The sequence below is a fragment of the Gaeumannomyces tritici genome (genome assembly GCF_000145635.1).
Source record: "Gaeumannomyces tritici R3-111a-1 unplaced genomic scaffold supercont2.9, whole genome shotgun sequence".
Taxonomy (NCBI): domain Eukaryota; kingdom Fungi; phylum Ascomycota; class Sordariomycetes; order Magnaporthales; family Magnaporthaceae; genus Gaeumannomyces; species Gaeumannomyces tritici.
The window spans coordinates 1,000,571-1,024,790 of record NW_008804553.1 but is presented as its reverse complement, the minus strand read 5'-3'; the positions used below and the strand labels follow the sequence as shown (position 1 = coordinate 1,024,790).

At 60.6% G+C, this 24,220-nt stretch overlaps 9 protein-coding genes across 9 annotated transcripts; 6 read left to right on the top strand and 3 right to left on the bottom strand.

Annotated features, from left to right (window-relative positions):
• Positions 1 to 3,100: 3,100 nt before the first annotated feature.
• GGTG_12816 (hypothetical protein) lies at positions 3,101 to 6,119 on the top strand. The gene is made up of 2 exons (XM_009230717.1): positions 3,101 to 3,718; positions 3,792 to 6,119. The coding sequence occupies exon 2, from the start codon at positions 3,822 to 3,824 to the stop codon at positions 5,223 to 5,225; it is 1,404 nt and encodes a 467-aa protein (XP_009228981.1). The 5' UTR covers positions 3,101 to 3,718; positions 3,792 to 3,821; the 3' UTR covers positions 5,226 to 6,119.
• A 443-nt stretch (positions 6,120 to 6,562) lies between these two features.
• Positions 6,563 to 10,629, bottom strand: GGTG_12815 (endo-1,4-beta-xylanase). Its single transcript, XM_009230716.1, has one exon. The coding sequence runs from the start codon at positions 9,966 to 9,968 to the stop codon at positions 6,786 to 6,788; it is 3,183 nt and encodes a 1,060-aa protein (XP_009228980.1). The 5' UTR covers positions 9,969 to 10,629; the 3' UTR covers positions 6,563 to 6,785.
• A 280-nt stretch (positions 10,630 to 10,909) lies between these two features.
• On the top strand, positions 10,910 to 11,131 carry GGTG_12814 (hypothetical protein; the record flags this gene model as incomplete). The annotated part of the gene is made up of 1 exon (XM_009230715.1): positions 10,910 to 11,131. The coding sequence occupies one exon, from the start codon at positions 10,910 to 10,912 to the stop codon at positions 11,129 to 11,131; it is 222 nt and encodes a 73-aa protein (XP_009228979.1).
• A 309-nt stretch (positions 11,132 to 11,440) lies between these two features.
• Positions 11,441 to 13,937, bottom strand: GGTG_12813 (hypothetical protein; the record flags this gene model as incomplete). The annotated part of the gene is made up of 2 exons (XM_009230714.1): positions 11,441 to 13,740; positions 13,868 to 13,937. The coding sequence occupies 2 exons, from the start codon at positions 13,935 to 13,937 to the stop codon at positions 11,441 to 11,443; spliced, it is 2,370 nt and encodes a 789-aa protein (XP_009228978.1).
• A 263-nt stretch (positions 13,938 to 14,200) lies between these two features.
• On the top strand, positions 14,201 to 14,607 carry GGTG_12812 (hypothetical protein; the record flags this gene model as incomplete). The annotated part of the gene is made up of 2 exons (XM_009230713.1): positions 14,201 to 14,362; positions 14,446 to 14,607. The coding sequence occupies 2 exons, from the start codon at positions 14,201 to 14,203 to the stop codon at positions 14,605 to 14,607; spliced, it is 324 nt and encodes a 107-aa protein (XP_009228977.1).
• A 1,902-nt stretch (positions 14,608 to 16,509) lies between these two features.
• Positions 16,510 to 17,405, top strand: GGTG_12811 (hypothetical protein). Its single transcript, XM_009230712.1, has 2 exons — positions 16,510 to 16,857; positions 16,961 to 17,405. The coding sequence occupies exons 1-2, from the start codon at positions 16,669 to 16,671 to the stop codon at positions 17,225 to 17,227; spliced, it is 456 nt and encodes a 151-aa protein (XP_009228976.1). The 5' UTR covers positions 16,510 to 16,668; the 3' UTR covers positions 17,228 to 17,405.
• A 273-nt stretch (positions 17,406 to 17,678) lies between these two features.
• GGTG_12810 (hypothetical protein) lies at positions 17,679 to 20,337 on the top strand. Its single transcript, XM_009230711.1, has 2 exons — positions 17,679 to 19,579; positions 19,657 to 20,337. The coding sequence occupies exons 1-2, from the start codon at positions 17,779 to 17,781 to the stop codon at positions 20,046 to 20,048; spliced, it is 2,193 nt and encodes a 730-aa protein (XP_009228975.1). The 5' UTR covers positions 17,679 to 17,778; the 3' UTR covers positions 20,049 to 20,337.
• A 984-nt stretch (positions 20,338 to 21,321) lies between these two features.
• On the top strand, positions 21,322 to 22,985 carry GGTG_12809 (hypothetical protein; the record flags this gene model as incomplete). Its single annotated transcript, XM_009230710.1, has 4 exons — positions 21,322 to 21,472; positions 21,529 to 21,841; positions 21,941 to 22,244; positions 22,311 to 22,985. The coding sequence occupies 4 exons, from the start codon at positions 21,322 to 21,324 to the stop codon at positions 22,866 to 22,868; spliced, it is 1,326 nt and encodes a 441-aa protein (XP_009228974.1). The 3' UTR covers positions 22,869 to 22,985.
• On the bottom strand, positions 22,866 to 24,200 carry GGTG_12808 (hypothetical protein). The gene is made up of 3 exons (XM_009230709.1): positions 24,050 to 24,200; positions 23,895 to 23,982; positions 22,866 to 23,836 (listed from the first exon to the last, which is right to left on the bottom strand). The coding sequence occupies exons 1-3, from the start codon at positions 24,095 to 24,097 to the stop codon at positions 22,995 to 22,997; spliced, it is 978 nt and encodes a 325-aa protein (XP_009228973.1). The 5' UTR covers positions 24,098 to 24,200; the 3' UTR covers positions 22,866 to 22,994.
• Positions 24,201 to 24,220: the final 20 nt, after the last annotated feature.

The following is a 24,220-nucleotide window of genomic DNA, read 5'->3' as shown; positions in this document are numbered from 1 at the left end:
TTGTGGACCTGGAGCGGGGTTTCTCCAGCACGCGTGCAGGTGGGGCCCGAGGAGACCTTGCGGAGATGGCCAGTGATAACGCAGCAGCGCCATGGACCAGGCCTGCTCCATATCGGATCTGGGTGGGTCGTCGCTCTGGGGCCACGACGTGCACGACTCGCACGACTCGAGCATCGCCCGCTGTCTCTGTCGCTGGCCATGGCCCCGACCCAAAGCCACTGTGTGCCAGGCGCCCGGGTGAGCCTGTTTCTGAGAGAGGAAGGTGAAATGGGGCCCTCATGCAAGCCAGAGATTGGGAGTGGCCATGTGTCCGTCATACCCAGTCGCTCGCTGCCATCTGCACAGTGCGCCCTCCCCTTCGCGATAGCACGCAGAGGCCTGGCAGTCTTCTTATCGCGGCTCCTCCCGTCCGCCCTAATGTCTTGAGGAGGGTGGTTAATGGCAGGCGTGGGCAGCCCAAGAGTTGCTTGGTCAAACAAGAGAAGCAAAGATGGCCGCCAGGACGGTTGCGGGAGGGAGCCGACTCTCACGCGCGCACCGCCGCTGTCTGCATACCAAGCCAGACACAGGAAGGCCAAGAGCAGAGGCCGGCTGCCAAAAGACGACCCTTGGAGTAATGACGTACGGGTGCGGAGCCCGTGTGGAGCAGGCTCGAAAAATTGGCATGGAGCGCAGCCTCTCAGTGGCTCATGGCGGCCGATTCATCTTCATCAAAGGGACTCGCTCGCATCCTGGCTCGGTCAGCCAAAATGCGGCGAGCCATTGATTATTGCCCAAGACGAAACAGTGCCAACAGGATTTTTGCTCAGCGTATCCCCCCACCAGCATCCCTCGCTGCACACGCGTCTGTTGTTGCAATGGATGCTGCCTCTTTTGGCAATTCGCAACTGATCCCAACACCGTATTTCACCATTTTGTATGTCGATTGTTCCTTTCCCCAAAACCCATACGCGCTTACCTGGGCTGTCTCAAATGCTCACGCCAAGTCGCCCAAAATTATACACTAGCATTTAGGTACCCCTAGGCATCCTTCCCCAGCGGTGATTACGGCCGGTAGCCGGGGCGGGAGCTACGGCGGGAGGGGGCTGAAAAAGGGTCCGCCCCTCCACCTCGCATCGGGCAAACAGAGGCAAGGCTGTCAGCGGGGTTAGCCAAAAGTGGAATTAAATCGTGCGATTGGATGTGAGCCAAGTGGTGGTGGTGCGGGTGGGTCTGTCATTGCGACGTGACGTATCGCCCGCTGTGGACTCCACCCGTCCCTGCCATTGCTGGCTGCCACGCTGCCGGGCGGTGGATGGGTGGTTCGCGTTCTGAGATAGTAGCGGCAGAATGCCTGCGTGCCCGCTCCCCCTTCAGGTCCTTTCCCCCGCCAACCTTCTGCGCCTTTGCTTGCTGACCTTGCCCCGATTGGACATTGGCTGCTGGCCTGTGACCTCCCCCTCCGAATCTGCTATCTACCCCGTCCCTCCTCTTCGTTTTCCATCGGAAAAGATAATAACACCAAGCCTGGTTCAAACCTCGTCCAGCGGACAAGCTGTTGCCCTCCCTGCCTTAGCCCCCTCACTTGGTCCCCTTCCCGCTGGTTACGTATCTACCGCTTCTTGCGGAGCCAGTAGCGCGCAAAGAGGCCAAGAGGCCCGCTGCGCGCCCCATAAACGGGCGCCCTATATTTCTGGAGCCCACCGCTCGAAACGCAGCGGAGCCCTGGCGACCGCGGCTAATTTGGCCATGCTGGCGCCGAACCGACCCCCGACCGTGTCGTGCCCAGCAGTGACGTAGATCCTAACGGGGCAGTCCAATCGTTTCTTCTGCCCTCGCTGGGTCGTCCCCGCCGAGTCCCACCGCTCTCCTCCGCTATCCACTGTGGGCACCTCCTATCCTATTCCATCGAAAATGTCGAGTGCTCAATTCAGTCTGGTCAGCCTCGAGGGCAGTTCCTTGCCTCTGCACCATGTTTTCGTCACGGTTGCTCTGGGCATACTGCGCTCGGCTTCGTTTTGGGCAGCCAACCTGTCCATGTGTTTGTTTTATCCATGTAGCATGTCCCTTTTTGCCCTGACACGAAGCAGACCTCACTGACTGTCGTCCTCGGCTGACCCCCCGTGCCACCCCTCCCGCTCGCGTCTCTCGTCCCTCCCGATGCACCGTCGACCTCACGCGTCGTGGCGCGCGCTTGACCCACCCGGCCAATCTGTTGGGGGAGAAACCCAATGTACAGTATGTAGGTAAGTAGCGCAGCAAGGATCCGCCACCTGCTTGGCTGCTGATGGCCATGCATGTCTACGGACCGATGCCTCGTCTTGGCCCGCGCCCTGACCGCCTTCTCTATCCAGTTCCTCCTGCCCGCCAGTCCAATCGGACCCAACACACTCGGGGCAGATGAACTGTCCGCCTTCCGCTTGGCCGTCTGCCGCTTCTCTTATCATCTAGTCGTGTGACTGTTGCTGGAGTTTGGCCACTATCGTCTTCAGGGGTTACTCCTGGGCTGAGGGACTTGCCTGTCCAGGCCTTTTCCTCGTTGCTATTCTCCTCATACGGCTATCGGGCTCCCGATCCTAGCAAATATCTGACCAAATTCCGATTGTCTGGATTGATAACGGTGCCACTGCTGTACATTGTTAAAGGAAACTCTAGGAGCGCGAAGCGGTTGTCCTGCTAGTGTTTCGTGTACGGAGCTCGGCTGAGAAACATGGTCACCAAGACCTCACGTGACGCTCTCCCTCGGCCCATAGCACCGGGCCCAGCACGATGAAAATGTTGCTGTCTTCCGGAAGCGCCCCAATCAGATCCTTCAGCCAGCTTCCAAAAAGCCTCTTGCGGGTCCCTAAGCTGGGGGATCACCAAACGGCAACAAGTCGACGTCGACCCGGATCTTGATTTACTCTATCAGCTAAACAAGCAGTGCGGCAGCATGTCATCTGGCAGTGTTATGCTCCAGCCCATATCCTCCAACGCGCGACAGCCACCGAAAACGGCCAGCACGGGGCATGCAGACCGACCTGCCAGGCCAATGCTGCGGCGTACGGGGCCAAACACACCATCCTCTGTCGTGCCCTACGCGATCAACGATATCAAGCCCTTGGCTCTCATACATGTGATCGGCTGTTACTATTGAGAGATGGTGCGCCTTGACCTTGTTCGGCCTGCTCGGAGCTTCTGGGTTCCGCCATCATATGTCCGTCGTGCTAAACGTCAGGGTAGGTGTTGGTTAGGTTTGCCAACCACTTCCCTGTCGCATCTCTATTCTTCCCTACCTGTCGCTCGTCAGGCTGCCAGGAGTTCCGCACATGACCCTGGCACCAAACCATATTTGCTGTGGCTTTGTCGATAGTGAAGCTTTTTCTCACATGCCGAGTTGGCGAAGCTTCCATGTGGCACCATGGTTGGAGCCAGCCTTTTTCCAACGACCAGCCGGGCTGGCGTGTTTGACATCATTTTTGTCGCTCTGCCACCAGAGGCTCAGCCAGGAGTCTTCTGTATGTACATTTCCAGGTAAAATGCAGCATGCATGGTCCTGCAAACCCCCGCCACACGCACCGCCACAGAATCGAGCTGGGCCACGTTTGTTGTGAATGGCTGCCCAAATGGTGCCCCGCAGCGGCGGCTCTGCTCGGCGTAAGTCTTGGCGGGTAACCACATAGCATGGCTCATCGCCCGTCATCCTGTATTGCATTGCTAGATATTCTGAAGTGAGGCCACTCAGCGCCACATATTCTAGGTATATATTGATCCGGCCCAGGCGTTTGGACACTCAGCTAACCTCGGGCATTCTCACCACGCCCCCCCATCAGAGCCAGATTCGCACCAGACACTAGCAGACTATGGCGTCCCCTGGGACCTCCACAGGCGATCACGCCTTTCCGCATCTCACAGACGTCCTTGGCTCGCTTCCAATGCTCAGGCGATACTCGCTGATCAGTCTTTTCTTCCGCCTTGCCGACGACAGCACCGGCGCCCAGGAAAAGGTGGTAACTCATCTCCAGCAGGCTCTCGCCAGTCTGGCCAGCGCCGTCCCATGGCTCGCCGGCCGCGTGGTATTTGAAGGCAGCGACGCGACCCGCTCGGGCATCCGGCACATCGTTTCCCACCGAGGCACAATCCCGCTTTTCGTGAAGCATCTAGGCCAAACTACTGCCGCCGACCATGGCGGGTTCCCGAGCTTTGCCCAGCTGCAAGACGCGGACTTCCCCATGGCCTTCTTGGACTCTGACGTCCTTGTGCCACGCATCGCCATCTCGTGGGATTCGACCAACCCTGACATTGTCGCACCGGTCCTGGTTCTTCAGGCCAACTTTGTCGACGGCGGCTTGGTCTTGACAGTCTGCAGCAACCACACAACCATGGACATGACAGGACTGAAAATCGTAATTAGATACATTGCTAAAGCCTGCCGGGGCGAGAGTCTGTCGTCGTCGGAAGTGGCGCAGGCCAACCAGGATCGCCGCCATGTCGTGCCGCTGCTCGGGGACGACTACCAACCCGGCCCGGAGCTCGACGACTCGCTCGTCAAGCCCGCCAAGGACACGCTCAAGGCCCAGGGAGCCGCGCATCCCAAACCAGCCAAATGGGCCTACTTCAAGTTCAGCAACCCGGCCCTGGCGGAGCTCAAGCGCGAGGCCAGCAAACAGGACGCGGTGCCGTACATTACGACGGATGACGCCGTCTCGGCGCTCTGCTGGCAGCGCATCCAGGCCGCCCGCCGCGCGACCCTGGGCCCAGCGGCTGCGGCCGAGTCGCAGCTCTGCCGCACCGTCAGCATGCGCAAGGCGCTGGGGCTCGAGGGCTACACGGGCCACGTCGTCGACTGCGCCTACGCGCGAGCGGCGGACGTGTGCGACCTCCCCCTCGGCGCCGTGGCGGCGACGCTGCGCCGCCTGGTGCGCGACGGGGACGCGCAGCTGCGCCACTTTCGCGCCTACGCCACCGTGCTCGACCGCCTGGACGACAAGAGCGCAATCGTCAGCGGCGCCCGTCTGGACCCGCGCTCCGACGTCGTCGTCTCGTCCTATGTCCACCTGCGCTCGTGCGCCGACTCGTTCGGGCCCCTGCTCGGCGCCCCCGTGGCAGCGAGGCGGCCCAGGATGCCGCCCTGGCCGAGCCTGCTGTATCTGATGCCCAAGGACGCGGGGGGCGGTATCGCCGTTGCTGCGTGCCTGCCGGAAGACGAGGTCGAGTTTCTGAGACGTGACGAGGAGATGGCAAGATATGCGGTCTACATTGGCTAGGTGGTTGTGATCTGGGCGCCTGCTCTGATGTCCTGATTCCATCCATCAACCGGCCAGCTTGGACGGGTCTCTATTTTACTTTTTCATTATCCCTTGCATCCTGTACCTGCCCGACATGCCTTGGTCTTGATCCATTTTGAGTCTATGGCGCCGCTCGTGAGACGATTAGGACTTGGGGGCAGGTTGGGAAGATCGTTCCGCTGTAGTTGATGGGCTCTCCGTGTTATGGTTGCAGCGGGTGCCCTAGGAATTAGTGGCTGGTATACGGCAAGTAAAGGGTGGTGATGCGTGGGCAAGGTAATTGCGATATCTGGAACACGATGGAGGCACAAGGACACTGCCACCCGGCAGTCATGAAAGATACTATGCATCCTTGGCGGTCACATGTCGCTTGCTGGTTCCAAAGCCCTCCAACGCGCACCAAAGCCAGCGCCGCCTCGGGAGGTGCAGCGTCTTCGCCGGTGAGGGACTGGGTCGGGCTCGGGTCCAGACTTTCGATCTCGATAGCGGGGGCGGCCCGCGAACCCCAGAACGGAAGGTGTCGGGCCCGACACCCCAGGAGGGGAGCTTTGCCGCGTCGGTCGTGCAGCATGTCGACGTAGACGAACATTCAGGAAACAAGCCAGCAAAGGTGGTGGTGTTTGGAGTCCTCATCTCTGTGCTGCCGTTTCCTTTGCATCCCGTCGTCTCGTCTTTTGCTCGCTCTCGTGTACTCCTCCGAGCAGCGCGGCATGGGGGGACATACAGTGCGATGTAGACGACATGGAATCTACCCCGTCACGTCTTCTACAAAAAAGGTGGCAGTTCCTTTTAAGAATAGGAATAGAAATAGGTATAAAAACAGGAATAATATATGGGAATAACAATGGGAAAAATAAGAATAGGGAAGCTTACAGCACTAAAGATTCGATTTGAACTTTCGGAACGGGCTGTAAGACTGCCGTCTTTTTTTGTGGTGGGTGTGCCCGTCTACCTGGACTTGGTTGTTCGAATGCCGACGCCTTGACTGCCCATCGCATGCCAGTTCCCATGCCAGCAACTTTTTCTCTGGCTGCGAGGTACTATTGCTGGCGGCAAATCGAGGGGACGCCCAAATTACTGACCGCTGCGCTGGACATTCCCGGCCCTTTTTTAGTGGCCCATCAGTCGCTACCCGGACCAGCTCAGAGGGCCGTACCGCGGCGCGTATCATCTTTGCTTCTCGCAGTGCAACACAGGGTTGCCCCGTCATTCCCCTCCCACTAGTAGGTGTCATCGCCTGCGGGGCTCCCCCGGAATTTGCCCTGGGCCGTCTGAAAAGGGGCAGTCGGCGACCAAAGCCGGGCCCCGCCGACGCGACTGCTGTAAATGTCACGTCAGGGTCGGTATGAACCAAGAAAGCATTTGAATGAATATTTACATGTGGATATCGTCTGTTTTGAATACAGTGTTTGCGCGGGTCTGTCTGCTCATCAAACGCCCCGCCTGGTCCTCTTCCCTTGTCGTCTTCTCCCGGCAAAGACACAACCCATAAAAAAACAGCCACTAGTACGCCCACCCATAATCTCACTTGAATCATAACTAACTCGACCCCCCTGCCCTTCGCCTCGACGCACAGCTGCTGATGCGCCGCGCCGGCACGCTCTCCAGCGTCGGCGTGATGGCCTTCATGAGCCCCGTCTGCTCGTCGAACTCGACCCTATCGATCGTGGTCTCGCGGTTGTTGCCGTTGCCGCCGGGGATGCCGAAGCGGTGGTAGACGATGACCCAGTCGTCGGTGCCGGGCACCTGCGCCATGCTGTTGTGGCCCGTGCCCAGGATGCCGAGCTCGGGCCGCTTGGCCAACACGACGCCGCGGTACGTCCAGGGGCCGTCGGGCGACGCCGCCGTCGCGTAGCCGACGCGGTAGTCCTCGGACCCCGTGTCGTCGATGCTGTACGTCATGTGGTACAGCCCGCGCCGGTAGACCAGGAACAGACCCTCGCGGAAGTCGTTGAGGCCCGAGATCTGCTTGGTGGTGCCGGGCACCAGCGAGACCATGTCGTCGGCCAGCTGCGCGTACAGCGGCCGCCCGTTGCCCCAGTAGAGGTAGTACTTGCCGCTGACGGGGTCGCGGAACGCGGCCGGGTCGATGGCCTGGCCCGACGTGACCGTCTCGTTGTTGAAGATCATGGCGTCGGGCTGCGCCGTAAAGGGTCCCAGCGGGTGCGAGGCCACGGCGGCGCCGATGGTCTTGGTGTTGAGCCGGACGTGGTGGCCGCTGTGGTAGATGACGAACTTGCCGTCGCGCTCCGCGAAGCCCGGGGCCCAGGCGTTGCCGACGGCCCAGGGGACGTTGCCGTTGGCGCCGTCGAGCGTCAGGATGGGCTTCTCGGTGCGCGTCCACTCCTTCATGTCGCGCGACGACCACACGTAGAAATCCTTGCCGCCCCAGCCGGGGAAGCCGTCGGTGGTGGCGTAGATGTAGTAGGTGGCATTGTGGATGAATATGTTGGGGTCGGCGTACAGGCCGGGCAGGACGGGCGACGCCATCTCGTGCGCCGTCATGGTCCACGTGGCCGAGGTGCCGTCGGCGCCGTTGGTCAGGGTGTAGGTGACGGCGCGGTCGTTGCTAAAGTCGACGGTGGCGCCCGAGGTGGGCGAGACGGTTACGCCGTCAGGGGTCGTAAAGGTGGGCGCGAGCGCGGCCAGGCTGGTGCCAGGCTTGACGTAGAAGAGGACGGAGCGGCTGGAGCCGCTAACGAGCGGCGAGGCCTTGACGGAGGAGGCGTCAGCGAGGGAAAGCCCGGTCAGCTGGAGCAGGTTTCCCGACTTACGGAGCACCTCGGCCGCCGACAGGGCGCGGTTGAAGACGGCGAACTTGCGCAACTGGCCCTTGAGCAGGCGGTCGCTGGTGTAGGTCGACTTGCCGATGTAGTTGTTGTTGGTGGCGCCGCCGCCGATGCCGCCGGGGTCGAGGTTGACCTGCGTGTTGCGGCCCACCTCGGCGCCGTTGAGGTACAGGATGGCGCTCCTGCCCTGGATCACGTATGCCAGGTGCACCCACTGGCCCCTGGGCAGATCGCGGCCCGACGACACCGTCTGCTCGGCATTGTAGTCGGTCAGCGTGATGCTGGCGCGGTAGGGGTTGCCCGTGGCGAACAGGTATCCCGCGCCCGCGCCCGACGAGCCCGTGTTGCCGATGCCGAAGATGAAGTAGGGCGGCTGCTGGTCCGTCGCTAGCTGCACCTCGGCCTCGATCGTCATGTCCTCGAGGCCTGCCACCAGGTCGGTGGGCAGCGTGACGTAGTCGTCGACGCCGTCGAGCACCAGCGCGCCGTTCCTGACCGTAGCGCCGCCCTGCACCTTGCCGTCGGCGCCGTTGCCGGACACGTCGGGCAGCACACCGCCGGCCTTGAGCGACGAGAAGTCGTAGCGCGCAATCTCGCCGGCGGCGTTGGCGGGCTTGGGCTTGCCCGTCGAGCCCGTCAGGCGCGCGAGCTCGGCCTTGGTGACGGGGATGACGGTGCCGTGGCGTGGGCTGGCGGGCAGGTTCCACGACGACGACAGCCTCCAGCGGGGATTGGAGATGTCGGCCGTCTCGAGAGGGACGTAGCCGCGGCCGCCGTACTCGTCGACGAACAGGTAGAACTTGTCGCCGCGCACGTCGCCCGGGTTGGACTTGAACACGGTCGGGCCCTCGACGGCCTGAGTGCCGGCGTCGCGCCCGATGCAGACCGCCTCGCGCGTCCACGACTGGAGAGTGGCCGTGAGCGACGACGAGCTCTCCTGGATAATGTCGGTGCAGCCCGTGCTGCCAGCGCCCTCGTCCTTGGTGAAGCGGTGGTACTGGTTGCCAACCTTGATGACGGTCGAGTCGATGCGCGAGAGGCCGGCGTCCTGCCACACCTTGGTGGCGCTAAAGGTGACAAAGTCACGCGTCGTGGCGTACAGCATGCGGTGGTACGTCGGTCCGTTGCGCCGGGGGTCGTTGTCGGCGTACAGCGACGAGGCCCAGAAGACGACGTAGGCGCCGAGCGAGGAGTCGTAGTAGGCCTCGGGCGCCCACGTGTTGCCCGCGTTGGGCGGTGACACCTTGATGTGCCGCTGCGCCGACCAGTTGACCAGGTCGTGCGACTCCCACACCTCGAGGTACAGGCTGCCGAAGCGCACCGAGTCGCCCCACGACGTGCCCGAGCCGATGGACAGGTCCGTGGCGATGAGGTAGAAGGTGTCGCCCTCGGGCGACCGGATCAGGAAAGGGTCGCGCAGGCCCTTGGTGCCCATGGTGGATGTCAGTGTGGCCTGTCCGCGGTTGAGCTCGTGCCAGTTGAGCGCGTCGTTGCCGACGCTGGCGGCGAAGTAGATCTTCTCGCCGGCGATGTTGTTGCCCGTGAAGTATGAGAAGGCATAGCCCTCGTAGCTGGATGCCTGCCGCTTCTCCACAGCCTGCCGCACCCGCGCCGTGAACTCTCGCTCGACCGACACGCCCTCGTGCTCGATGGTGGCGCGCAGCGTGACGTGGCGGTGCCCGTCTTCCCGCCGCTTGACAAGGCCGTCGTGGCCGACGACGGTCGGGTCGCTGCTGGTCCAGCGGACGGGCAGGCCGTCCCATGACTCTGGGAGGTGCAGGTTACCCCGGACATCGTTGAGGTTTGTGACAGTGACGGAGCCGAGGGCGGCGGCGGCCCGTGCCTGGAGGACGCTTCGTGCATCTAGGGGGTGGTCGGCAGTGGCGTGGACCAGGGTGGCCAGGGCAGCAGCCCATAGCCCCGAGAACCTCATGTTGGCCGCGTCGTGTTCGGATCCAAGGGGTGGACTGTGGACAAGTGACGGGCTTGTCGAGGTTCGCAGATGCGTGCGACTCGGTCTCGATCAAGCTGCTAGAAACCGTGGGGCTGGCAGTCCCGGAAACCAAGTAGCGGGACGGAGCCTAGAGGCTTCATATATGAACTTGGGCATGCCGCCACCAGGGACGGGGACGCGACCATGTGTCGGCCAAGCCCACTTTGGAGCCGCCACGGTCCCTCCTCGTGCTGGGGCTCTTAGGTTGGTTCGGCTATGGGGGCCAGGTACGTTACACGGCGGCCCACGGCAAAATCCATGGAACGCGCGTGTACAAGAAACAACCCATTGCTACCCAACATATTAGCAGTACGTCAAAGCTCCTCCGCAGTCACGACTAAGCGTCGCCAACCCGGTGCTTTGACCGTTTGCTCTCTGGGACCTGCCGGGGCATCTTCCCCCTCATGGTCATCAGGTCACCGAACATGGAAGCTGGTGGTGGACCGTGGCGAGAGAGCCGCAATGCCCCTGTGCCTCCACGCTCCACACTACCGGGCGACGGGATGTCGGGGGACCTGCCATGTTGGTGAAAGTCAGCCACTGCCAAGCCACCTATTCCTGGACATCCGGCAAAGCGCCATGCGATCCACGGCTGGATCCGAGACCTTGGACGGCGAGGTTTGGGAAGGTGCTGAAAGACGATGGCCTGGGCGGAGCCATTTATTGGACGGCCTGGCGGGCCCGGGACAAAATGATGAACAAGTCAATTACAAAAATAGGGAAAAAAGATGCCCAAGGACTGGGCTGTGGGCTCTCTGCGGCGCGTTATTGTCTCGTCAGGGCATGCTGAATCAGTGCCGACGGAAGAATTAAACAAGGCATTGCCGGCCAGATTTGGATCTGGGCCCTAAATAGGCGCGCCAATCAACGTCTTGAAAGTCATGTGCATGTGCTCTGGCGCTCCACCACGGTGGGACTTGGTCCTGCGCCTTGGCATCTTCCCTGGACCCTTCCCCGCATCGTTTTCCCCCGTGCTTCCCCGCGTCGGTAACGCCCCTGCCCCTGTAGCGCTGTCTTTAGAGACTGCAAGCCCGGTGTGCTCGGCGTGGAACGGGCCGACTAGCTTCCAACCACAAGCGCGAACCAAGGTCATCGACGTGTAAGTGTCAAGTCCAGTCCGTGGAGAGCGCGAGTGGTCTGCCCAGTTGGGCAGTTCCGCTCTAGAGGAGCACCATCTGACGTCTGCCAATAAACGGGCACATGCCATCCGAAGGTTTGGCCATCCCTCGGCTTTCGTCGACGGAGGCTCGCTATGACGAATCCGCAGCGGGGCTTTCCTATCTCGCAAGCCAGGAACACAAGCTGTCGGGTGGATTCTTGTCATGACGCGTCTATTCGTTCTGGAAGGTGGTATCGTAGTGCTGATGTTATCCCCTCGCGTCGAGCAGCGACGTGAAAGAAAGAAGCATTTCTCAAATCTCAAACGTGGTCACGAGCGGAACGTCGAGCACACTCCTTCCCACAAAAACGCCATAGCGCCCCCGCTGCAAGACCCAGCCCTGCCGCACGACGTCCCACGTGCTGACGTCGCGCCTGGTCAGCGGAAACGTGAAGACGGCGCTGCGACCCGGATCCAGCAGCTGCTTGTCAAACCCGCGCAACACCCTTGCCGGACCGCCTGGGATGCCAAGGTACAGCTGCGCTACCTCAGCGGCCGTCACGTTCCCCGCGTTGGTCACTGTGCACGTCACCAGCGCCACCTCGTCCCAGAGCGAGTCAAGGCCGCCCGGCGAGATGTCGCCCGGCCTTGGGGGCAACAGGGACTCCGAGGCTTTGGCGTCGACGGTGACGCTCAGGTTCGAGTATTCGAACGACGAGTAAGTAAGGCCGAAGCCGAACTCGAACCGCGGTGTGATATTATGCTTCAGGAAGTGCTTATAGTCGATGTACACCCCCTCGGTGAAGTTGGACTGGGGGTAGTAGGGCGTGTCGTCGCTGGGGAAGTCAGGGTCCAGCATGCTGCCGTAATCCTTCTCCTGCTTGGCCACCGTGTAGGGCATTCGGCCCGAAGGTGACTGCCGCCCGTACAGCACCTCCACCAGCGCGCGTCCGCTGTCCTGCCCGGGGAGATGACCGAGAATTACAGCAGTGACGTTGGGATGGTCAAACCAGGCATCCACCAGCCGAATGCCCGCCGCGTGCACCACCACCATGGTATTGGCGCACTGATCCGCCACTGCCTCGACCAGCCGGTCAGAGTAGGCGTCCGTCAGGTTCTTCCGATCCCACCCCTCGGTAGCCTGCGCGTTGATAAAGACGAGACACGCGTCACTGGCGGGATTGACGTCGGGCGTGCCGCTCTGCACGTCCCATGCGATGAAGGTGTCGTCTTCGTAGGCCTGCCTCTGCAGCGCGTCCAGCGGAGCGTCGATGTAAGCCCCCACTGCCGCGCCCGAGCCTCCGCCTGTGATGAGGGTGCCGTTTAGGGCGACCTCAGGTCCCGTTTCGGTCTGTTCGACACTGGAGGCGAAGAACCAGTCATACATATCCATGGTAAGCTCGGTTCCGTTGACGTGTTGATGAGCGCCTGCCATGCCGCGCCCCCACAGCGAAAAGCCTGCACGCTCGCGTGTGTTGAGCTTCTGCGCTACCGCGTCGTAACCAAATACGGAAATGAAGCCGGGATCCCTGAGTGGCAGCACGTTATTGACGTTCTTGACCAAAACGTGGCCCTCCACGGCGCCTTGGAAGATGGTGCTCCTGGACGACTTGTTACGCGCGTTGACAAAGGTGTGCGGCGCGGCAAGATTGGCGGGCAGGCCATGACCGACGTGCTTCATTTCTGGGTTTCCAAACTTGTACCAGGGCGCAATGGCCCTGACAACCATGTCATCAAGGCGTTCGAGCGGTAGCGAGCCATTGTTAACCATGATTGTCAGGTTCCCCTTGGACCACAGAGGCGCGACGGGCATCACCACATCCAGGCCGGCGAGAGCGCTGGCAAGGCCAGATTGGTGCGCGAACCAGTCCGAAACGACAAAGCCCTGGAACGCCAGCTCGGTCTTGAGCAGGCCATTGAGCACCTTGCTGTTCTGACACGAGTCGCTGTTATTGGTGCGCTGGTAGGCGCACATGACTGACCCGACACCAGCCCTTACCGCATCTGCAAACGGCCAGAGGTACAGCTCGTGCATGGTCTTGTCGTCAATGTTGGACGACACGGACTGATTGTGGTTGTGGCCGAGGTATCGCGGCGGCTTGCGGCTTGTCTCCTGCTCGTTGCCCACTATGTGCTTAAGACAGGCGATCACCGACTCCTGCAAGCCTCGCGTCGTCTCGAAGGTCAGGGCTCCCGTAAGGAACGGGTCGTTGCTAGGCGCCTCCCAATTCCTACCCGCCTTGGGGACTCGCCCCAGGGGCCCAACGGCTGGTCCGAGGGCAACGTTAGCACCCTTGGCCTTGAACTCCCGGCCCATATGTAGTGCCCTGTCGTAGGCCAACTGCCTGTTCCACGAGGCGCCGACGTGCAGGGCGGCCGGATAGGCATTCACGCCTTCGGTGCCGCCGACACCGTTGCCGGCATTGCTCATGCAGAAGCCAGGGAAGCCGAGTCTTGGGACGCTACCGCCCTTGCCGACACAGCCGTTCATCGAGTGCTGGTAGCCGGTCGTTACGTTCTCCTTCTCGTCGAAAGTCATCTGACTGACCAGCTCTCTGGCCTTGCTGTAGGCATCTTGCCAATCACCCAGACCAGAACTGAGAGCTGCTTGGCCTGTTAGCTTCGATGACGGAGACAAGGCAGCAAGAAAGGATAAACTTGCGGGACGGATAGACCGGAGGCGATCTGCCATAGCTCCAAAAGCGTTCAAGTTTGTCGAAATAGGCATCGTCTGGCTGACTCACAGACTGGGCTCTGGAAATCTGGGCCAGCCCTATGGCGACGGCAACTGTCTTGATGCTACCGATCATGGTGGGCACTATAAATTGCAGGTGTCGGACCCAAGATGCGAGAACACGAGCGGCCCGCGAAGAGGAAGGGGGAAAGGGCGAGAAGAAACCCCTCACACCCGGCCGGGAAAGAGAGGTTTGGGCATAGCTGACTGGGCTGCCAACGCCGCCGAGTCTTGCATCATTTCTGATCGTATTTCTCAACCTGTGTCCCATGGACTCCGCAAGGTTTCCACCTTATCGGCGTCTCGGTGGAGGTTCTGGTGTGCCAAGACAAGTGTCCGATGCGGGGTTTTGCCGGCGGCCCCGCGCCGACAACCAACGCCGGGGCTTCCATCGCAAGAGGCAGTCACTGGCTCCTACAGGACTCGGAAGTGTTGAGGCCGGTGGCGAAGCCCGACAAGACCGAAGGGCCGATAGTTGTGTTCCTTGCCGACGCTGCTCAGGTCCAGAGTCGGGCTATGGAAGGTGAAGTTGGGATACGCCGGTCCGGCTCCGGCCTCGAAATTGCTGCGACTTGATTGCCGAGCCACTCGACGCCGGCGAGGTGTGCGCCGATGTGGTCACACTGCCCGGACGTGAATTTGTGGAAAGGCCGCCGAACGCGCGCGCACGGCGGCAGCCTCCTGGGGCGGATGCGCGAGAAGAGAGCACGGCCCAGTATGATGAGGTTGCTGTCGACGCGTGGTGAGTCCTGTCTAGGAACACGGACTGTCCGACAGTCGGTCGTGAGCAACATGGCCCAAGTCGCCAATTAGGGCCATGTTGGGGGCAGTTTGTCGTTCAGAGTGCCGGTCCAACATGATCTGGAACAAGGTGGGTGGAGCTACGGCTCGAGGCGACCATACCGCGTGGTGATTTCGATGGGATTGCAAGTAGCCGCCCCACCCGCAGGCCTGGCTGAGCGCGTCTCCCCGACAGGAAATTCTGGCACGACATACTCGGCGCCGTGCTTTGGGCATAATGAATGGGGAGAATCTTATGGAGGGTGTCGGTTTGAACTTGGATTGACGTTGGTGGGTTCTGTTGGTGTCTGTGATTGAATCATAGTGGGTTGTTGGGAGAACTTACAACGGAACTTACAACCGAGCCGCTTACTACCACTGACGTCCCAGCCAGGTCCATGCATGGCCCCACATCCGTTCAGCCATGGAGCTCGCTGGCTCGTAGCTCCAGCCACCAGCAAAATCAGGCAACCTCGGCAGAGATGGCAGAGATGACTGGCAGGCAAGGCGAGCACCTGGCACTCAGTACACAGTTTTTTTTTTGCCTTGGATTCGCAGCTGCATCTAGCGCCTCCCAGAGCCTACTGATTCCAGTGCCACGCGGTGCGGTTTGTGCTCTCCTCGCAAGTTGCATGTTGCAAGCAGAGCCACGGCTTGTGCGCTCTAATACAAGCCATAGAAGAGGCGGTGGGCAAGTTGGCGCAGGGGAGTCTACGATCCACGGTACACGGGGTTGCCTTGTTGCGTCAACTGGGCTTTCTGACTCGCCGTGCACCTCGACGGCCAGATCAAATGCTGGACTCGGCCCACAAAGGCAGGTAGGTTCCAGCAGTCATCTTCGTGTTTGACAAGTCCAAGGTGAGCAAAGGCTTGTTCGGCCTTGAGCGACGCCAAACAAGCATTTTTGTTGCCTGCTATTTTGGGACAAGGTTAATATCCGAATGTTGTGCAATGGGGCAGCTGCTGTGGCACGAGTCGCGGCACAAAGGTTGGAGAGAAAAAAAAAAGTCCACGCAATCGAGCAACCTCACTCCGGGCCAATGTGAGAAAAAAAAAAAGAAAAAAAAGGAAAAAAAGGCAGCGTAAAAGGCCGCCGAGGCGACGCATGTCATGGTGCAGCTCCGCAGATCCAACCCGGAAGCTGCTGGCCCTGTCCAAAAACGGTGCGGGGTTGGCCCGGCACTCGGCTCAGGAACCCGTTTTTGTTTCTTTACGGGTTCCTGAATACGAGAATCTCGATACCATGTCCCTTCCCTTCCCCTTTCTGGCTTATTGTGTAGTATGCGCTCCTGCCAGTGCCCTCCCCGGCCGCGGATTGCCGGCGGTGTGGGAGATGGCATCGCCAGTAAAGGCATGAATGATGGATGGATGGGTGCATGACGGAAGGGCAACGGTCCAATCTCGTGTTGCAGACAAGGACCTGATTGGCCCCTCGACGGGTAGAAGCGATCCCCGGCCGCGGCTCCCCGGTTTTTTGCTGGCCCACGTGCTGTGGAGAATACGAGGTTTTGGCTACGTAAAGACGGCGAGAGCGGCGGTCGCCAGCAAACAAGGCACGTCGGCCCACAGCGTGTGTCCTCCACCAGATCCTTCCTGTGCTGCTTCTTAGCCCCACCTCCTAGAAGCACACCAGCCTGGTGCCTTGCCGCGTGGGGAATCCCGCCACTCAGCACAGCACGGCACAACAAGGCAACGCTTGGGTTGCATGTCCGACATGGTTGTGATGCAATTTGCGGTGAGGTTCGGCCTCATGCGGCAGGAGGTACTGTGCATCCCCCCTGTGTAAGGGGACAGCAAGCATCGCGCGATGAACCACTCATCCCACCGCTCTTCTCGTGACGGCAACGTTGCGCCGCGAGCACTGCTGGGGATGGGATATAAATGTCCAGACTGTCCCTCGCCATCTTGTCAGAAAAAAAAACCCTTTCCTCAGCAGCAGCAGCAGCCCAACACAACACTCGCTCTTCATCCCTCGCCTTACAACAATAATACCAACAATAATATCAACAATCCCTAAAACCGCAACCATGAAGTTCTCCGTCATCGCTGCCGCCGCCTCCCTCGTGGCGGTCGGGTCTTGCGGAAAGGCCATCGTCAAGAACAACTGCGACGCCACCGTCTTCGTGCAGTCGTTCCCGTACAGCGGAGGCCAGGGCGCCCAGACGGCCCTGAGGAAGGGCGAGACCTGGAGCGAGGACATGATCGCCGCGGGCTCGGTACGTTCCCCCCCTCATCGTCCATGATGATGCAACGATGATACCCAAGCCCCCCAAGAAAAAGAAAACAAGCTGACCATCCCCCGCATTTTCCCCCTTGCAGACCGTCAAGATCGCCAAGACCAGGGCCCTTTCGGACCCGCTGTTCTTCGGCTACTCGTCGTCCAAGAACCCGAACTACGCCTACTACGAGTTCAGCACCCAGTGGGGCAACCCCTTCTCCGGTAACCGCAACATCCTCAGCCCTGGCGACGGCTGCGAGCAGTTCGACTGCGCCGCCAACCAGGCCGACTGCTACAGCACCCCCGTGCACAAGAAGGTCTTTGGCTGCCCCGAGCCCGTCGACGTCACCGCCACCCTCTGCGCTTAAGCTTCTTGCCCCCACCCAGCGACCCCAGCCGCCGCGGTGGTTTACGACCTTTCCATAGCCATGCCCATCACGAATACGCTTTAATAAATCATGATAGAGGACGTAACATACTCGTTCGTTGTGCTATGTATTTGTTCCCAAGTGAGGAGCGATGTTAGGTGGTATGCTTTGATCAATTTTTCCATCCATCAACCTCCATCTTCGGCATTCCAAATCCCTCAACAATTAGACGCAATGATATGCTCGTTGGTAATTAGGTACCTACCTTGGTTGTTGGTGCGGTCATCAAATTAGCGCTTCATGGCGGTCGCTTTGGTGAAGTAACAACGCAGAAAATAGGAATAGTAAGGTGAATTGGATGCGCGTCACCGTCCCTTCCAGTGCGCGTCACCTTGCACGACTTGTGCGTCACGTGTCCCGATTTGTGTGCCGCGTCTAAGGTGAACCCACAGACTACTTAAACCGCCTGTGCACCTCCCACAACGCAATTCTTTTCGCGGCACCCAAAACATCCCGCTGGCTAGCTAGGCCAGGACTTAAAGGACACAGATATGTGGCAACTATTCGGCGCCATTCCGCGGGACGCTGACATCAGTATTGATAGCCGAGACGACATCAATAGGTTCTACACGAGTCCCAATCTGGACGCGGTCGAGACTCAGCTGCATGCCGCTGTGCGCAGAGGGCAAGTAAGCAGAGTGGTGCTTTATATTGCCATGGGTGCCGATGTCGAAGCCGAAGGCCGCTTTGTGCACCTTGAGCATGGAACACGCAAAGTGTTCCTCAACTTAACACCCATCCACCTAGCAGCCTTGACTAAGGATACCAGTGCGCTCCAGCTCCTGCTCGACTCCGGAGCAAATGTCACGGCTACCTGGCGTTCGGCTGCGGGTGAACGGACCACCCACATATCGTGGCCCGAGACCGGCACAGCGCTGGATCTGGTGCTGTTGCGGTTACAGGAGGCTGGCCTGGGGGTCCAACAAGTCAAGGAGAGGCATTTCAAGACGATCGACATGCTGCTAGACCACGGCCTAGACGTCAATGCGCCGAAGCTGATGGAGATGGCGATGGAAACATTCTCGGCCCCGCTCGTAAAGCACTTGATGGGCCGTGGCGGTAAAGTCCCGGGAGGGAACCTCGGCCATTTCTGCCGCGCAGCCGTTAGGAAACGGTCGATCACTGCCCTCGAGTTCGGGGTGGAGGAGCTGGGATACCGTGATCTTGATCATGGCCTTGGGGGCTTGAAGTGGGCAGCTGATTACCGCAGCTACGACGAGCCCTTGGGCCGGATGTGGAGCTATCTTTTCTCACGGCTGCAGCACGACCTTGGACCTGGAAAGAGCATCAACGGCGTGCCCGGAAGGTACGCCGTATTCCTCAGAGCTGCGCGTTATGGGAATGCGAGCGCCATCCAAGATCTCCTCAACCACGGCTTCGACGTCAACCGAGTTCTCAAGCCCATGGACTGGACCCTACTAGTCGCGGTCTGCAAAATGCACCCAACATACAAGGTCGTTAGGCTACTCCTTGACGCGGGGGCGTCTGCCGTGGACACGGCGGACTCGGTCGGAACTTCGCCTCTATCCGCCCTTAGCACAACACCCCGGTTTACGATGAGCGGGCGCACAATCGACAGTAGATGGCACGCTGCCTCGGTCGTCAAGTTACTTCTCGAAGCAGGTGCCGATCCCAACCACCGCACAGTCAATCCGGACCACTCGAAGGATTACACGCCGCTGTCCCGAGCTGTTTTGCGCAAACAATATCATGGCGGTTTGCTTGAAGCACTTGTCGATGGTGGCGCAGACATTGAGCGCAAGAGTACCCCTTGTGAGCGCTGTAAAATGTTTACTCCTTTGATGATAGCAGCTGCTACCGATCGCGGCACAATGCCTGTCGGAGCCCTACTGAAGGCGGGCGCCAACATAGAAGCCCGCAGCGGGGCGGACTGCAATGGAACCACGGCACTGATTGCGGCTTGTGGTCGATGCGGCCCATGGTCGGCTCCGGTGGTCCGGCTGCTTCTAGACGCGGGAGCCGACGTCAACCACTGTGGCGGCCCCGCCTGCTATGGGATTACAGCCCTGCACGCAGCCTGCGGTGGCTTTGAGCTGATGGGCCCTAGCCACGACATTGTTGAGCTTTTGTTGAAGGCAGGCGCCCATGTCGACCACGGCGCCGCATGGCCAGCCGGCCCTGGAGTGACTCCACTGCTGATGGCCTGCACTGGCCCCCATATTCCCGGTAGGACGTCGCGCACACTCAGGCTTCTTCTGAACGCGGGTGCCGACGTAAACTGCCGCTGGGAGGCGTCGCCCGTCGAGCGGATCGTGGCGGGGAGCACAGCTCGTGAGACATCCCTATATACCTGCTGTTTGTGGACGGCCCATGATGATCTACTGACGCAAACTGCCGCGCCCCGATAGTGCACTGCATCCCGCCCGACCTACCCGAGGCTCTGGAGTGTGTGAAGATCCTTTTAGCCGCCGGAGCCGACCCTGCGGCGCGCAACGCCCGCGGCGAAACCCCGCTGCACACCCACCTCGGCTGGCTGGCTGGGGTACGAAGGCCGGCGAACTTTGACTTCCTAGTGTCCTCGGAGTGCGTCCTGGTCCTGGCCCAAGCCACCACCGACCGGGGTGCCCTTCGCGCGGCCGACGGGCCTGACCGGTCTGTGCTGCAGCTCCTGGAGACGGAACTCGAGAGGCTGCAGATCCTACATATCGGTTTTGCGCCCCAAAAGTGGTACTACCGAGACGACGGCAGCCTTGCGCACCATCACCTGGCCGAGGCTGCACGGATCCTGAGTCGAGACTGAAAACCCCCCTCATCTACCGCAAAACGGCGTGCGAGGCGGAAGGCTGGCCTTGTCGACCCTTGTGCCTAGGAAAAAAAAACACGGCCAGGTGGAGGACTTTCGAAAGGCACCCCGGTCTCGAAGCGACAGAAACCTGAGTGTTGAGACGAGGTGCCAACAATAACAACAGCAGCAGCAGCGGCGGCGGCGGCCATGGTTCGCCTACTCGCACTCGGCGAGGAGGAACAGCTCAGACTGTTGGGTCACGCTGAGTAGATACAGTAATTGTAATAACAAGTTCCGTTCCGTGGCATTGTCCTCGCCTGTTTGGAAGTGGTTCACGTGTGATGAGAGGCCAGCAGCCGCACACCAGCCACGAAAAGGCCTGCCCGCCCACCACAAAAAAGATGACAGTTACAGGTACTAAAGATTGAGTAAAACCATTCCTAGTAAATGCCTTAAGTTTCCCTCTTCCTACTCCTAATGGTAATTGCCATTTCTTTTGTGAAGGGCGTGCCTGCCTTTCTTGTGAAGCATCTAATCCCCGCCGCAAACCGTTAGTGTTTTGCCTACATTCGAAGGCAGTCTGGGGATAGTCCGAAGGCGGGCTAAGCCGGAGCAGGCAACACACAGAAAAGGGTGCAGTGGTGACGGTCACGGCAGCTCTGAGCAAGGTCCGGCATCGGACGCGTAAACAAGACGCGGTTCCACCGTCGGACAGGAGCTGTGACACTTACTAAGTCGCCCGCACGATTTTAAGCCTCTTATCTGGGGGCCAGAACATGCAAGAGTCGATTCCTCCATGGAAGACACTGTTTGGACCGAGCACCCCTGACGCGCCACCAAGCCAACAAAGCCGGTGGCCGGTCGCCGGCCCGACGGACAGCCCGCCGGTACCTGCATGGACCCAAAGCAGGCAGTGACAGGTCACAGAATGCAGCAGGCTTGGGTCGGCTGGTCTAGGCGCGCCCTTTGGCGGTTGGCCAGGCCACGGCGCCCCGATTATCGGCCACCGGGGGCGTCTATGACGGGGGTCTGGACCCACTTGGTCTCCGGCCGTGGCCCGACCTCCGGCTCTCCCCACTACCTACCTACTCCCCATCTCGCCGCTACATCTTGCCTTCCCCCTGAATAGCATCATCGTTTCGACCATCTCAATACATGGCGCACTGCTACTAGTTAGGCCTGCCTTGCTATCTCGTCGGTGATTTTGCTGGCGTGACGTATCATATTGCCTCCTCTCCCAAAAGCCCCTTGTGCTCTCGCGAGGAGCCACGGCTACACAGCCTACACAATGCAGCTTTCCCCTCCACCCTCCGACCCAGAGTCCAAGGCGCAGCCCAGAACTGCCACTCACGAGACCCGCGACCTGGCCCGGTCGCCCACTCTCGACAGTCAGGAAACAGCCCCGCCCCCAGACGGCGGTCTCCGGGCATGGCTCATGTGTAACTTGCAACACACCCTTCAATTCCCCTCCAAGACAGCAGCTGACACAAAACAGGCATCTGCACGCACCTGGTGACGGCCAACGTTTGGGGCCTGACCCTCTCGTTCGGCATCTTCCAGGCCTACTACGCAGACTCGCTAGGCGTGCCGCCGTCGCAGATCTCGTGGATCGGCGCCATGCCCATCGTGCTCGGCAACCTGCTCGCCGTCTTCTCGGGCCGCCTGAGCGACGCCGGCCACTTCCGCCTCATCATGGCCACCGGGTCGTCGCTGTGCACACTGGCCTTGGTGGCCGCGTCGTTTAGCACGCGGTACTGGCAGTTGATGCTGACGCAGGGGCTGCTGTTTGGCATTGGCGGCGGGTTGATGTAGGTCTTTTTTTCCTTTTTTTTCTTTTTTTTCCCTTTTTTTTCTTCTTCCCCTGCCATTACCCCTACCGACAATGCTAATCGCTTACACTGCGGCAGAGCGTGCCCTTCATTCTCGGTTCTCGCCACGTACTTTTCGTCCAAGAGGGCGCTGGCGCTGGGCATCGCGTCCTGCGGCAACATCACCGGGGGTCTCATGTACCCAGCCGTGGCGCGCCAGCTGCTCCCGGCGCTGGGGTTCGGGTGGACCATGCGAATCCTCGCGCTGATGCAGCTGGTGCTGTTTCTGTTTGCCAACGTGGTTATGCGCTCGAGGATCCAAACCCAAATATCGGGCTCGTTTGTGGACCTGAGCATTCTGAGGAAAATGGACTTTACGCTGTTCAGCTTTGGCGTCATGACTGTAGGTCGCGCCGTCTCGTCACACATTCCAATGCACCAAAGCTGAGCTGACTTACCGACCAAACAGGCACAAGCCGGTCTCTACGTCGCGCTCTTCTACCTCCCCCAGTTCGGGCGCACGCAACTGCGCCCGCCGCTGTCGTACCCGGACTCGCTCAACCTGCTGCTCGTCTTCTCGGGCGCCAACCTGCTCGGGCGGCTGCTGCCCACGCGCTTCGCCGACCGCGCAGGCCCCGTCAACCTCATGGTGCCGGCGCAGGTGGCCGGCGGGGTCGTGGCGCTGTGCTGGACGCGCGTGTCCGGCCCGGCCGGCCTGCACGCCTGGACGGCGCTCTTCGGGCTCGCCGTCGGCGGCGTCACCTGCCTGCACGCCAGCGCCTGCATGTCGCTCGCCCGCGACCTGCGCACCGCCGGCTCCGCCATGGGGCTGAGCATGGCCATCAACTCGCTCAACACCGTCGTGGGCCCGCCCGTCGCCGGCGCCGTCATATCCGCCATGGGTGGGCGGTACGAGGGCGCCCAGGTTTACTCGGGCTGTCTGATGCTGCTGGGGGCGGCGCTGGTGGTTGGCGCCAAGGCCGTCAGGAGGCACCGGAGCGGGGAGAAGTGGGACGAGAAGGTGTAAGCATGAGCATGTGTGATGATGACGATGATGATGACTTGATGTTGTTGGCCCCCTCCAAGATTGTTTGAACAAGGTCCGTAATGTAATTTGCCTATATACGTAATGTAATTTCTACCGTCCACAACATCAGGCTTCCTCCACCACAGACCAGTCCATCGGCTCCTCCCCCCGCGAGGCGCGCCACCGGTCCGTGGCGCGCATGGTGGCCCGGCATCCCCTCAGCAGAAACCCCCACTTGCGCGCAAAGCCCTCGGTCACCTCCCACGACTCGACGCGCCAGGGGTCCGCCCAGACGAGCATGCCGCGCGCCTCGCAGTCGTCGAAGCCGTCGTACAGGCCGCCGCAGAGGTCGTCGCACAGCGCGTCGGCGTCGAGATCATGCGCCGCCGCCCGGATCAGGTTGTCGCGCATCCGCCCGTCGGGCGCCAAGTCCATCCAGCCCGGGTGCGGCACCGTCCTCTGCAGAGCCGTGGGCACCAGGTCTTCGGGCGGCGGGGCGCACGTGGGGTCATGTCTGGTGACGAGCAGGGCGATGCCGCCGTCGCAGGTTGGTGGCATCATGTCCTGCAGGCGCAAGATGCTGATGTTGGTCATGGTGGCCCGCAGCACGTTGTACTGCACCAGGGTGATTAGGTGGTGGTCTGGCGAGAGGGGAAATGTGATGTGGAAGCTGGCGCCCTGTTTTGATGCGTGGAAGGGGCTGCCGGCGGCGCCCATGTAGCGGAGGAGTGGTGGGATCAGCTGTGTCTTTGCTTTTGTGGTGTGTGTGGTGGTGGCGACAGCGGTGGATGGCTGGTCCTGGTCAACGTCAACGTCAACGTCAACCTCCGTGTCGGCTGCTACACTCTGACAACTGCTGTGACCCAAAGGCCTAGAAGCTTCAGGGCCAAAGGCCTCCAAGACAAAGGTGTAGCCTCGACTCGCTGCATCCGCGCTCGCTGTCCGCGACTTGACAGCCTGGCGGCTCCCTGGTCATGGGTCGTGTAAGCAAAGCGACCAAATGTTTCTGCATCGGGAGGCACCCACTCCATGCTCTCTGATTCAGTCTGTTCTGGCGCCTCTTCCTCTCGGCCCTGTTCCCGAGTCCGGACCAGTCGTCGTCAGCTTCGCGCATCTGGACAAGTCGTTAGCACGCGGCAACCTCGGCGCTGCTCGCATCCACAGGGCCAGCAGGCTCCCACCTCTGGCAGCTGACCCATCGGCGGGTGCAGAACTCGTGTCGAGTCCATGTGAGACCTTCGTTGGAGTTTGGGATATGTGTGGATCGATAGCCAGACTCTTGTCAAACTAGGTGAGGAGAGTCGAAGGCTGACCGGCAGCTTGAAAGGGAAATGCCATTGTCTTGATCTTAT

Bases quoted from the DNA above. Each gene is read 5' to 3' on its own strand.
- GGTG_12816 (XM_009230717.1), top strand. From the start codon at position 3,822: ATGGCGTCCCCTGGGACCTCCACAGGCGATCACGCCTTTCCGCATCTC.
- GGTG_12815 (XM_009230716.1), bottom strand. From the start codon at position 9,968: ATGAGGTTCTCGGGGCTATGGGCTGCTGCCCTGGCCACCCTGGTCCAC.
- GGTG_12811 (XM_009230712.1), top strand. From the start codon at position 16,669: ATGAAGTTCTCCGTCATCGCTGCCGCCGCCTCCCTCGTGGCGGTCGGG. The intron at 16,858-16,960 runs GTACGTTCCCCC...TCCCCCTTGCAG, and splicing joins ACATGATCGCCGCGGGCTCG to ACCGTCAAGATCGCCAAGAC.
- GGTG_12810 (XM_009230711.1), top strand. From the start codon at position 17,779: ATGTGGCAACTATTCGGCGCCATTCCGCGGGACGCTGACATCAGTATT. The intron at 19,580-19,656 runs GTGAGACATCCC...GCGCCCCGATAG, and splicing joins CGTGGCGGGGAGCACAGCTC to TGCACTGCATCCCGCCCGAC.
- GGTG_12808 (XM_009230709.1), bottom strand. From the start codon at position 24,097: ATGGACTCGACACGAGTTCTGCACCCGCCGATGGGTCAGCTGCCAGAG. The intron at 23,983-24,049 runs GTGGGAGCCTGC...CGACTTGTCCAG, and splicing joins CGATGGGTCAGCTGCCAGAG to ATGCGCGAAGCTGACGACGA. The intron at 23,837-23,894 runs GTGGGTGCCTCC...ACCCATGACCAG, and splicing joins ACTGAATCAGAGAGCATGGA to GGAGCCGCCAGGCTGTCAAG.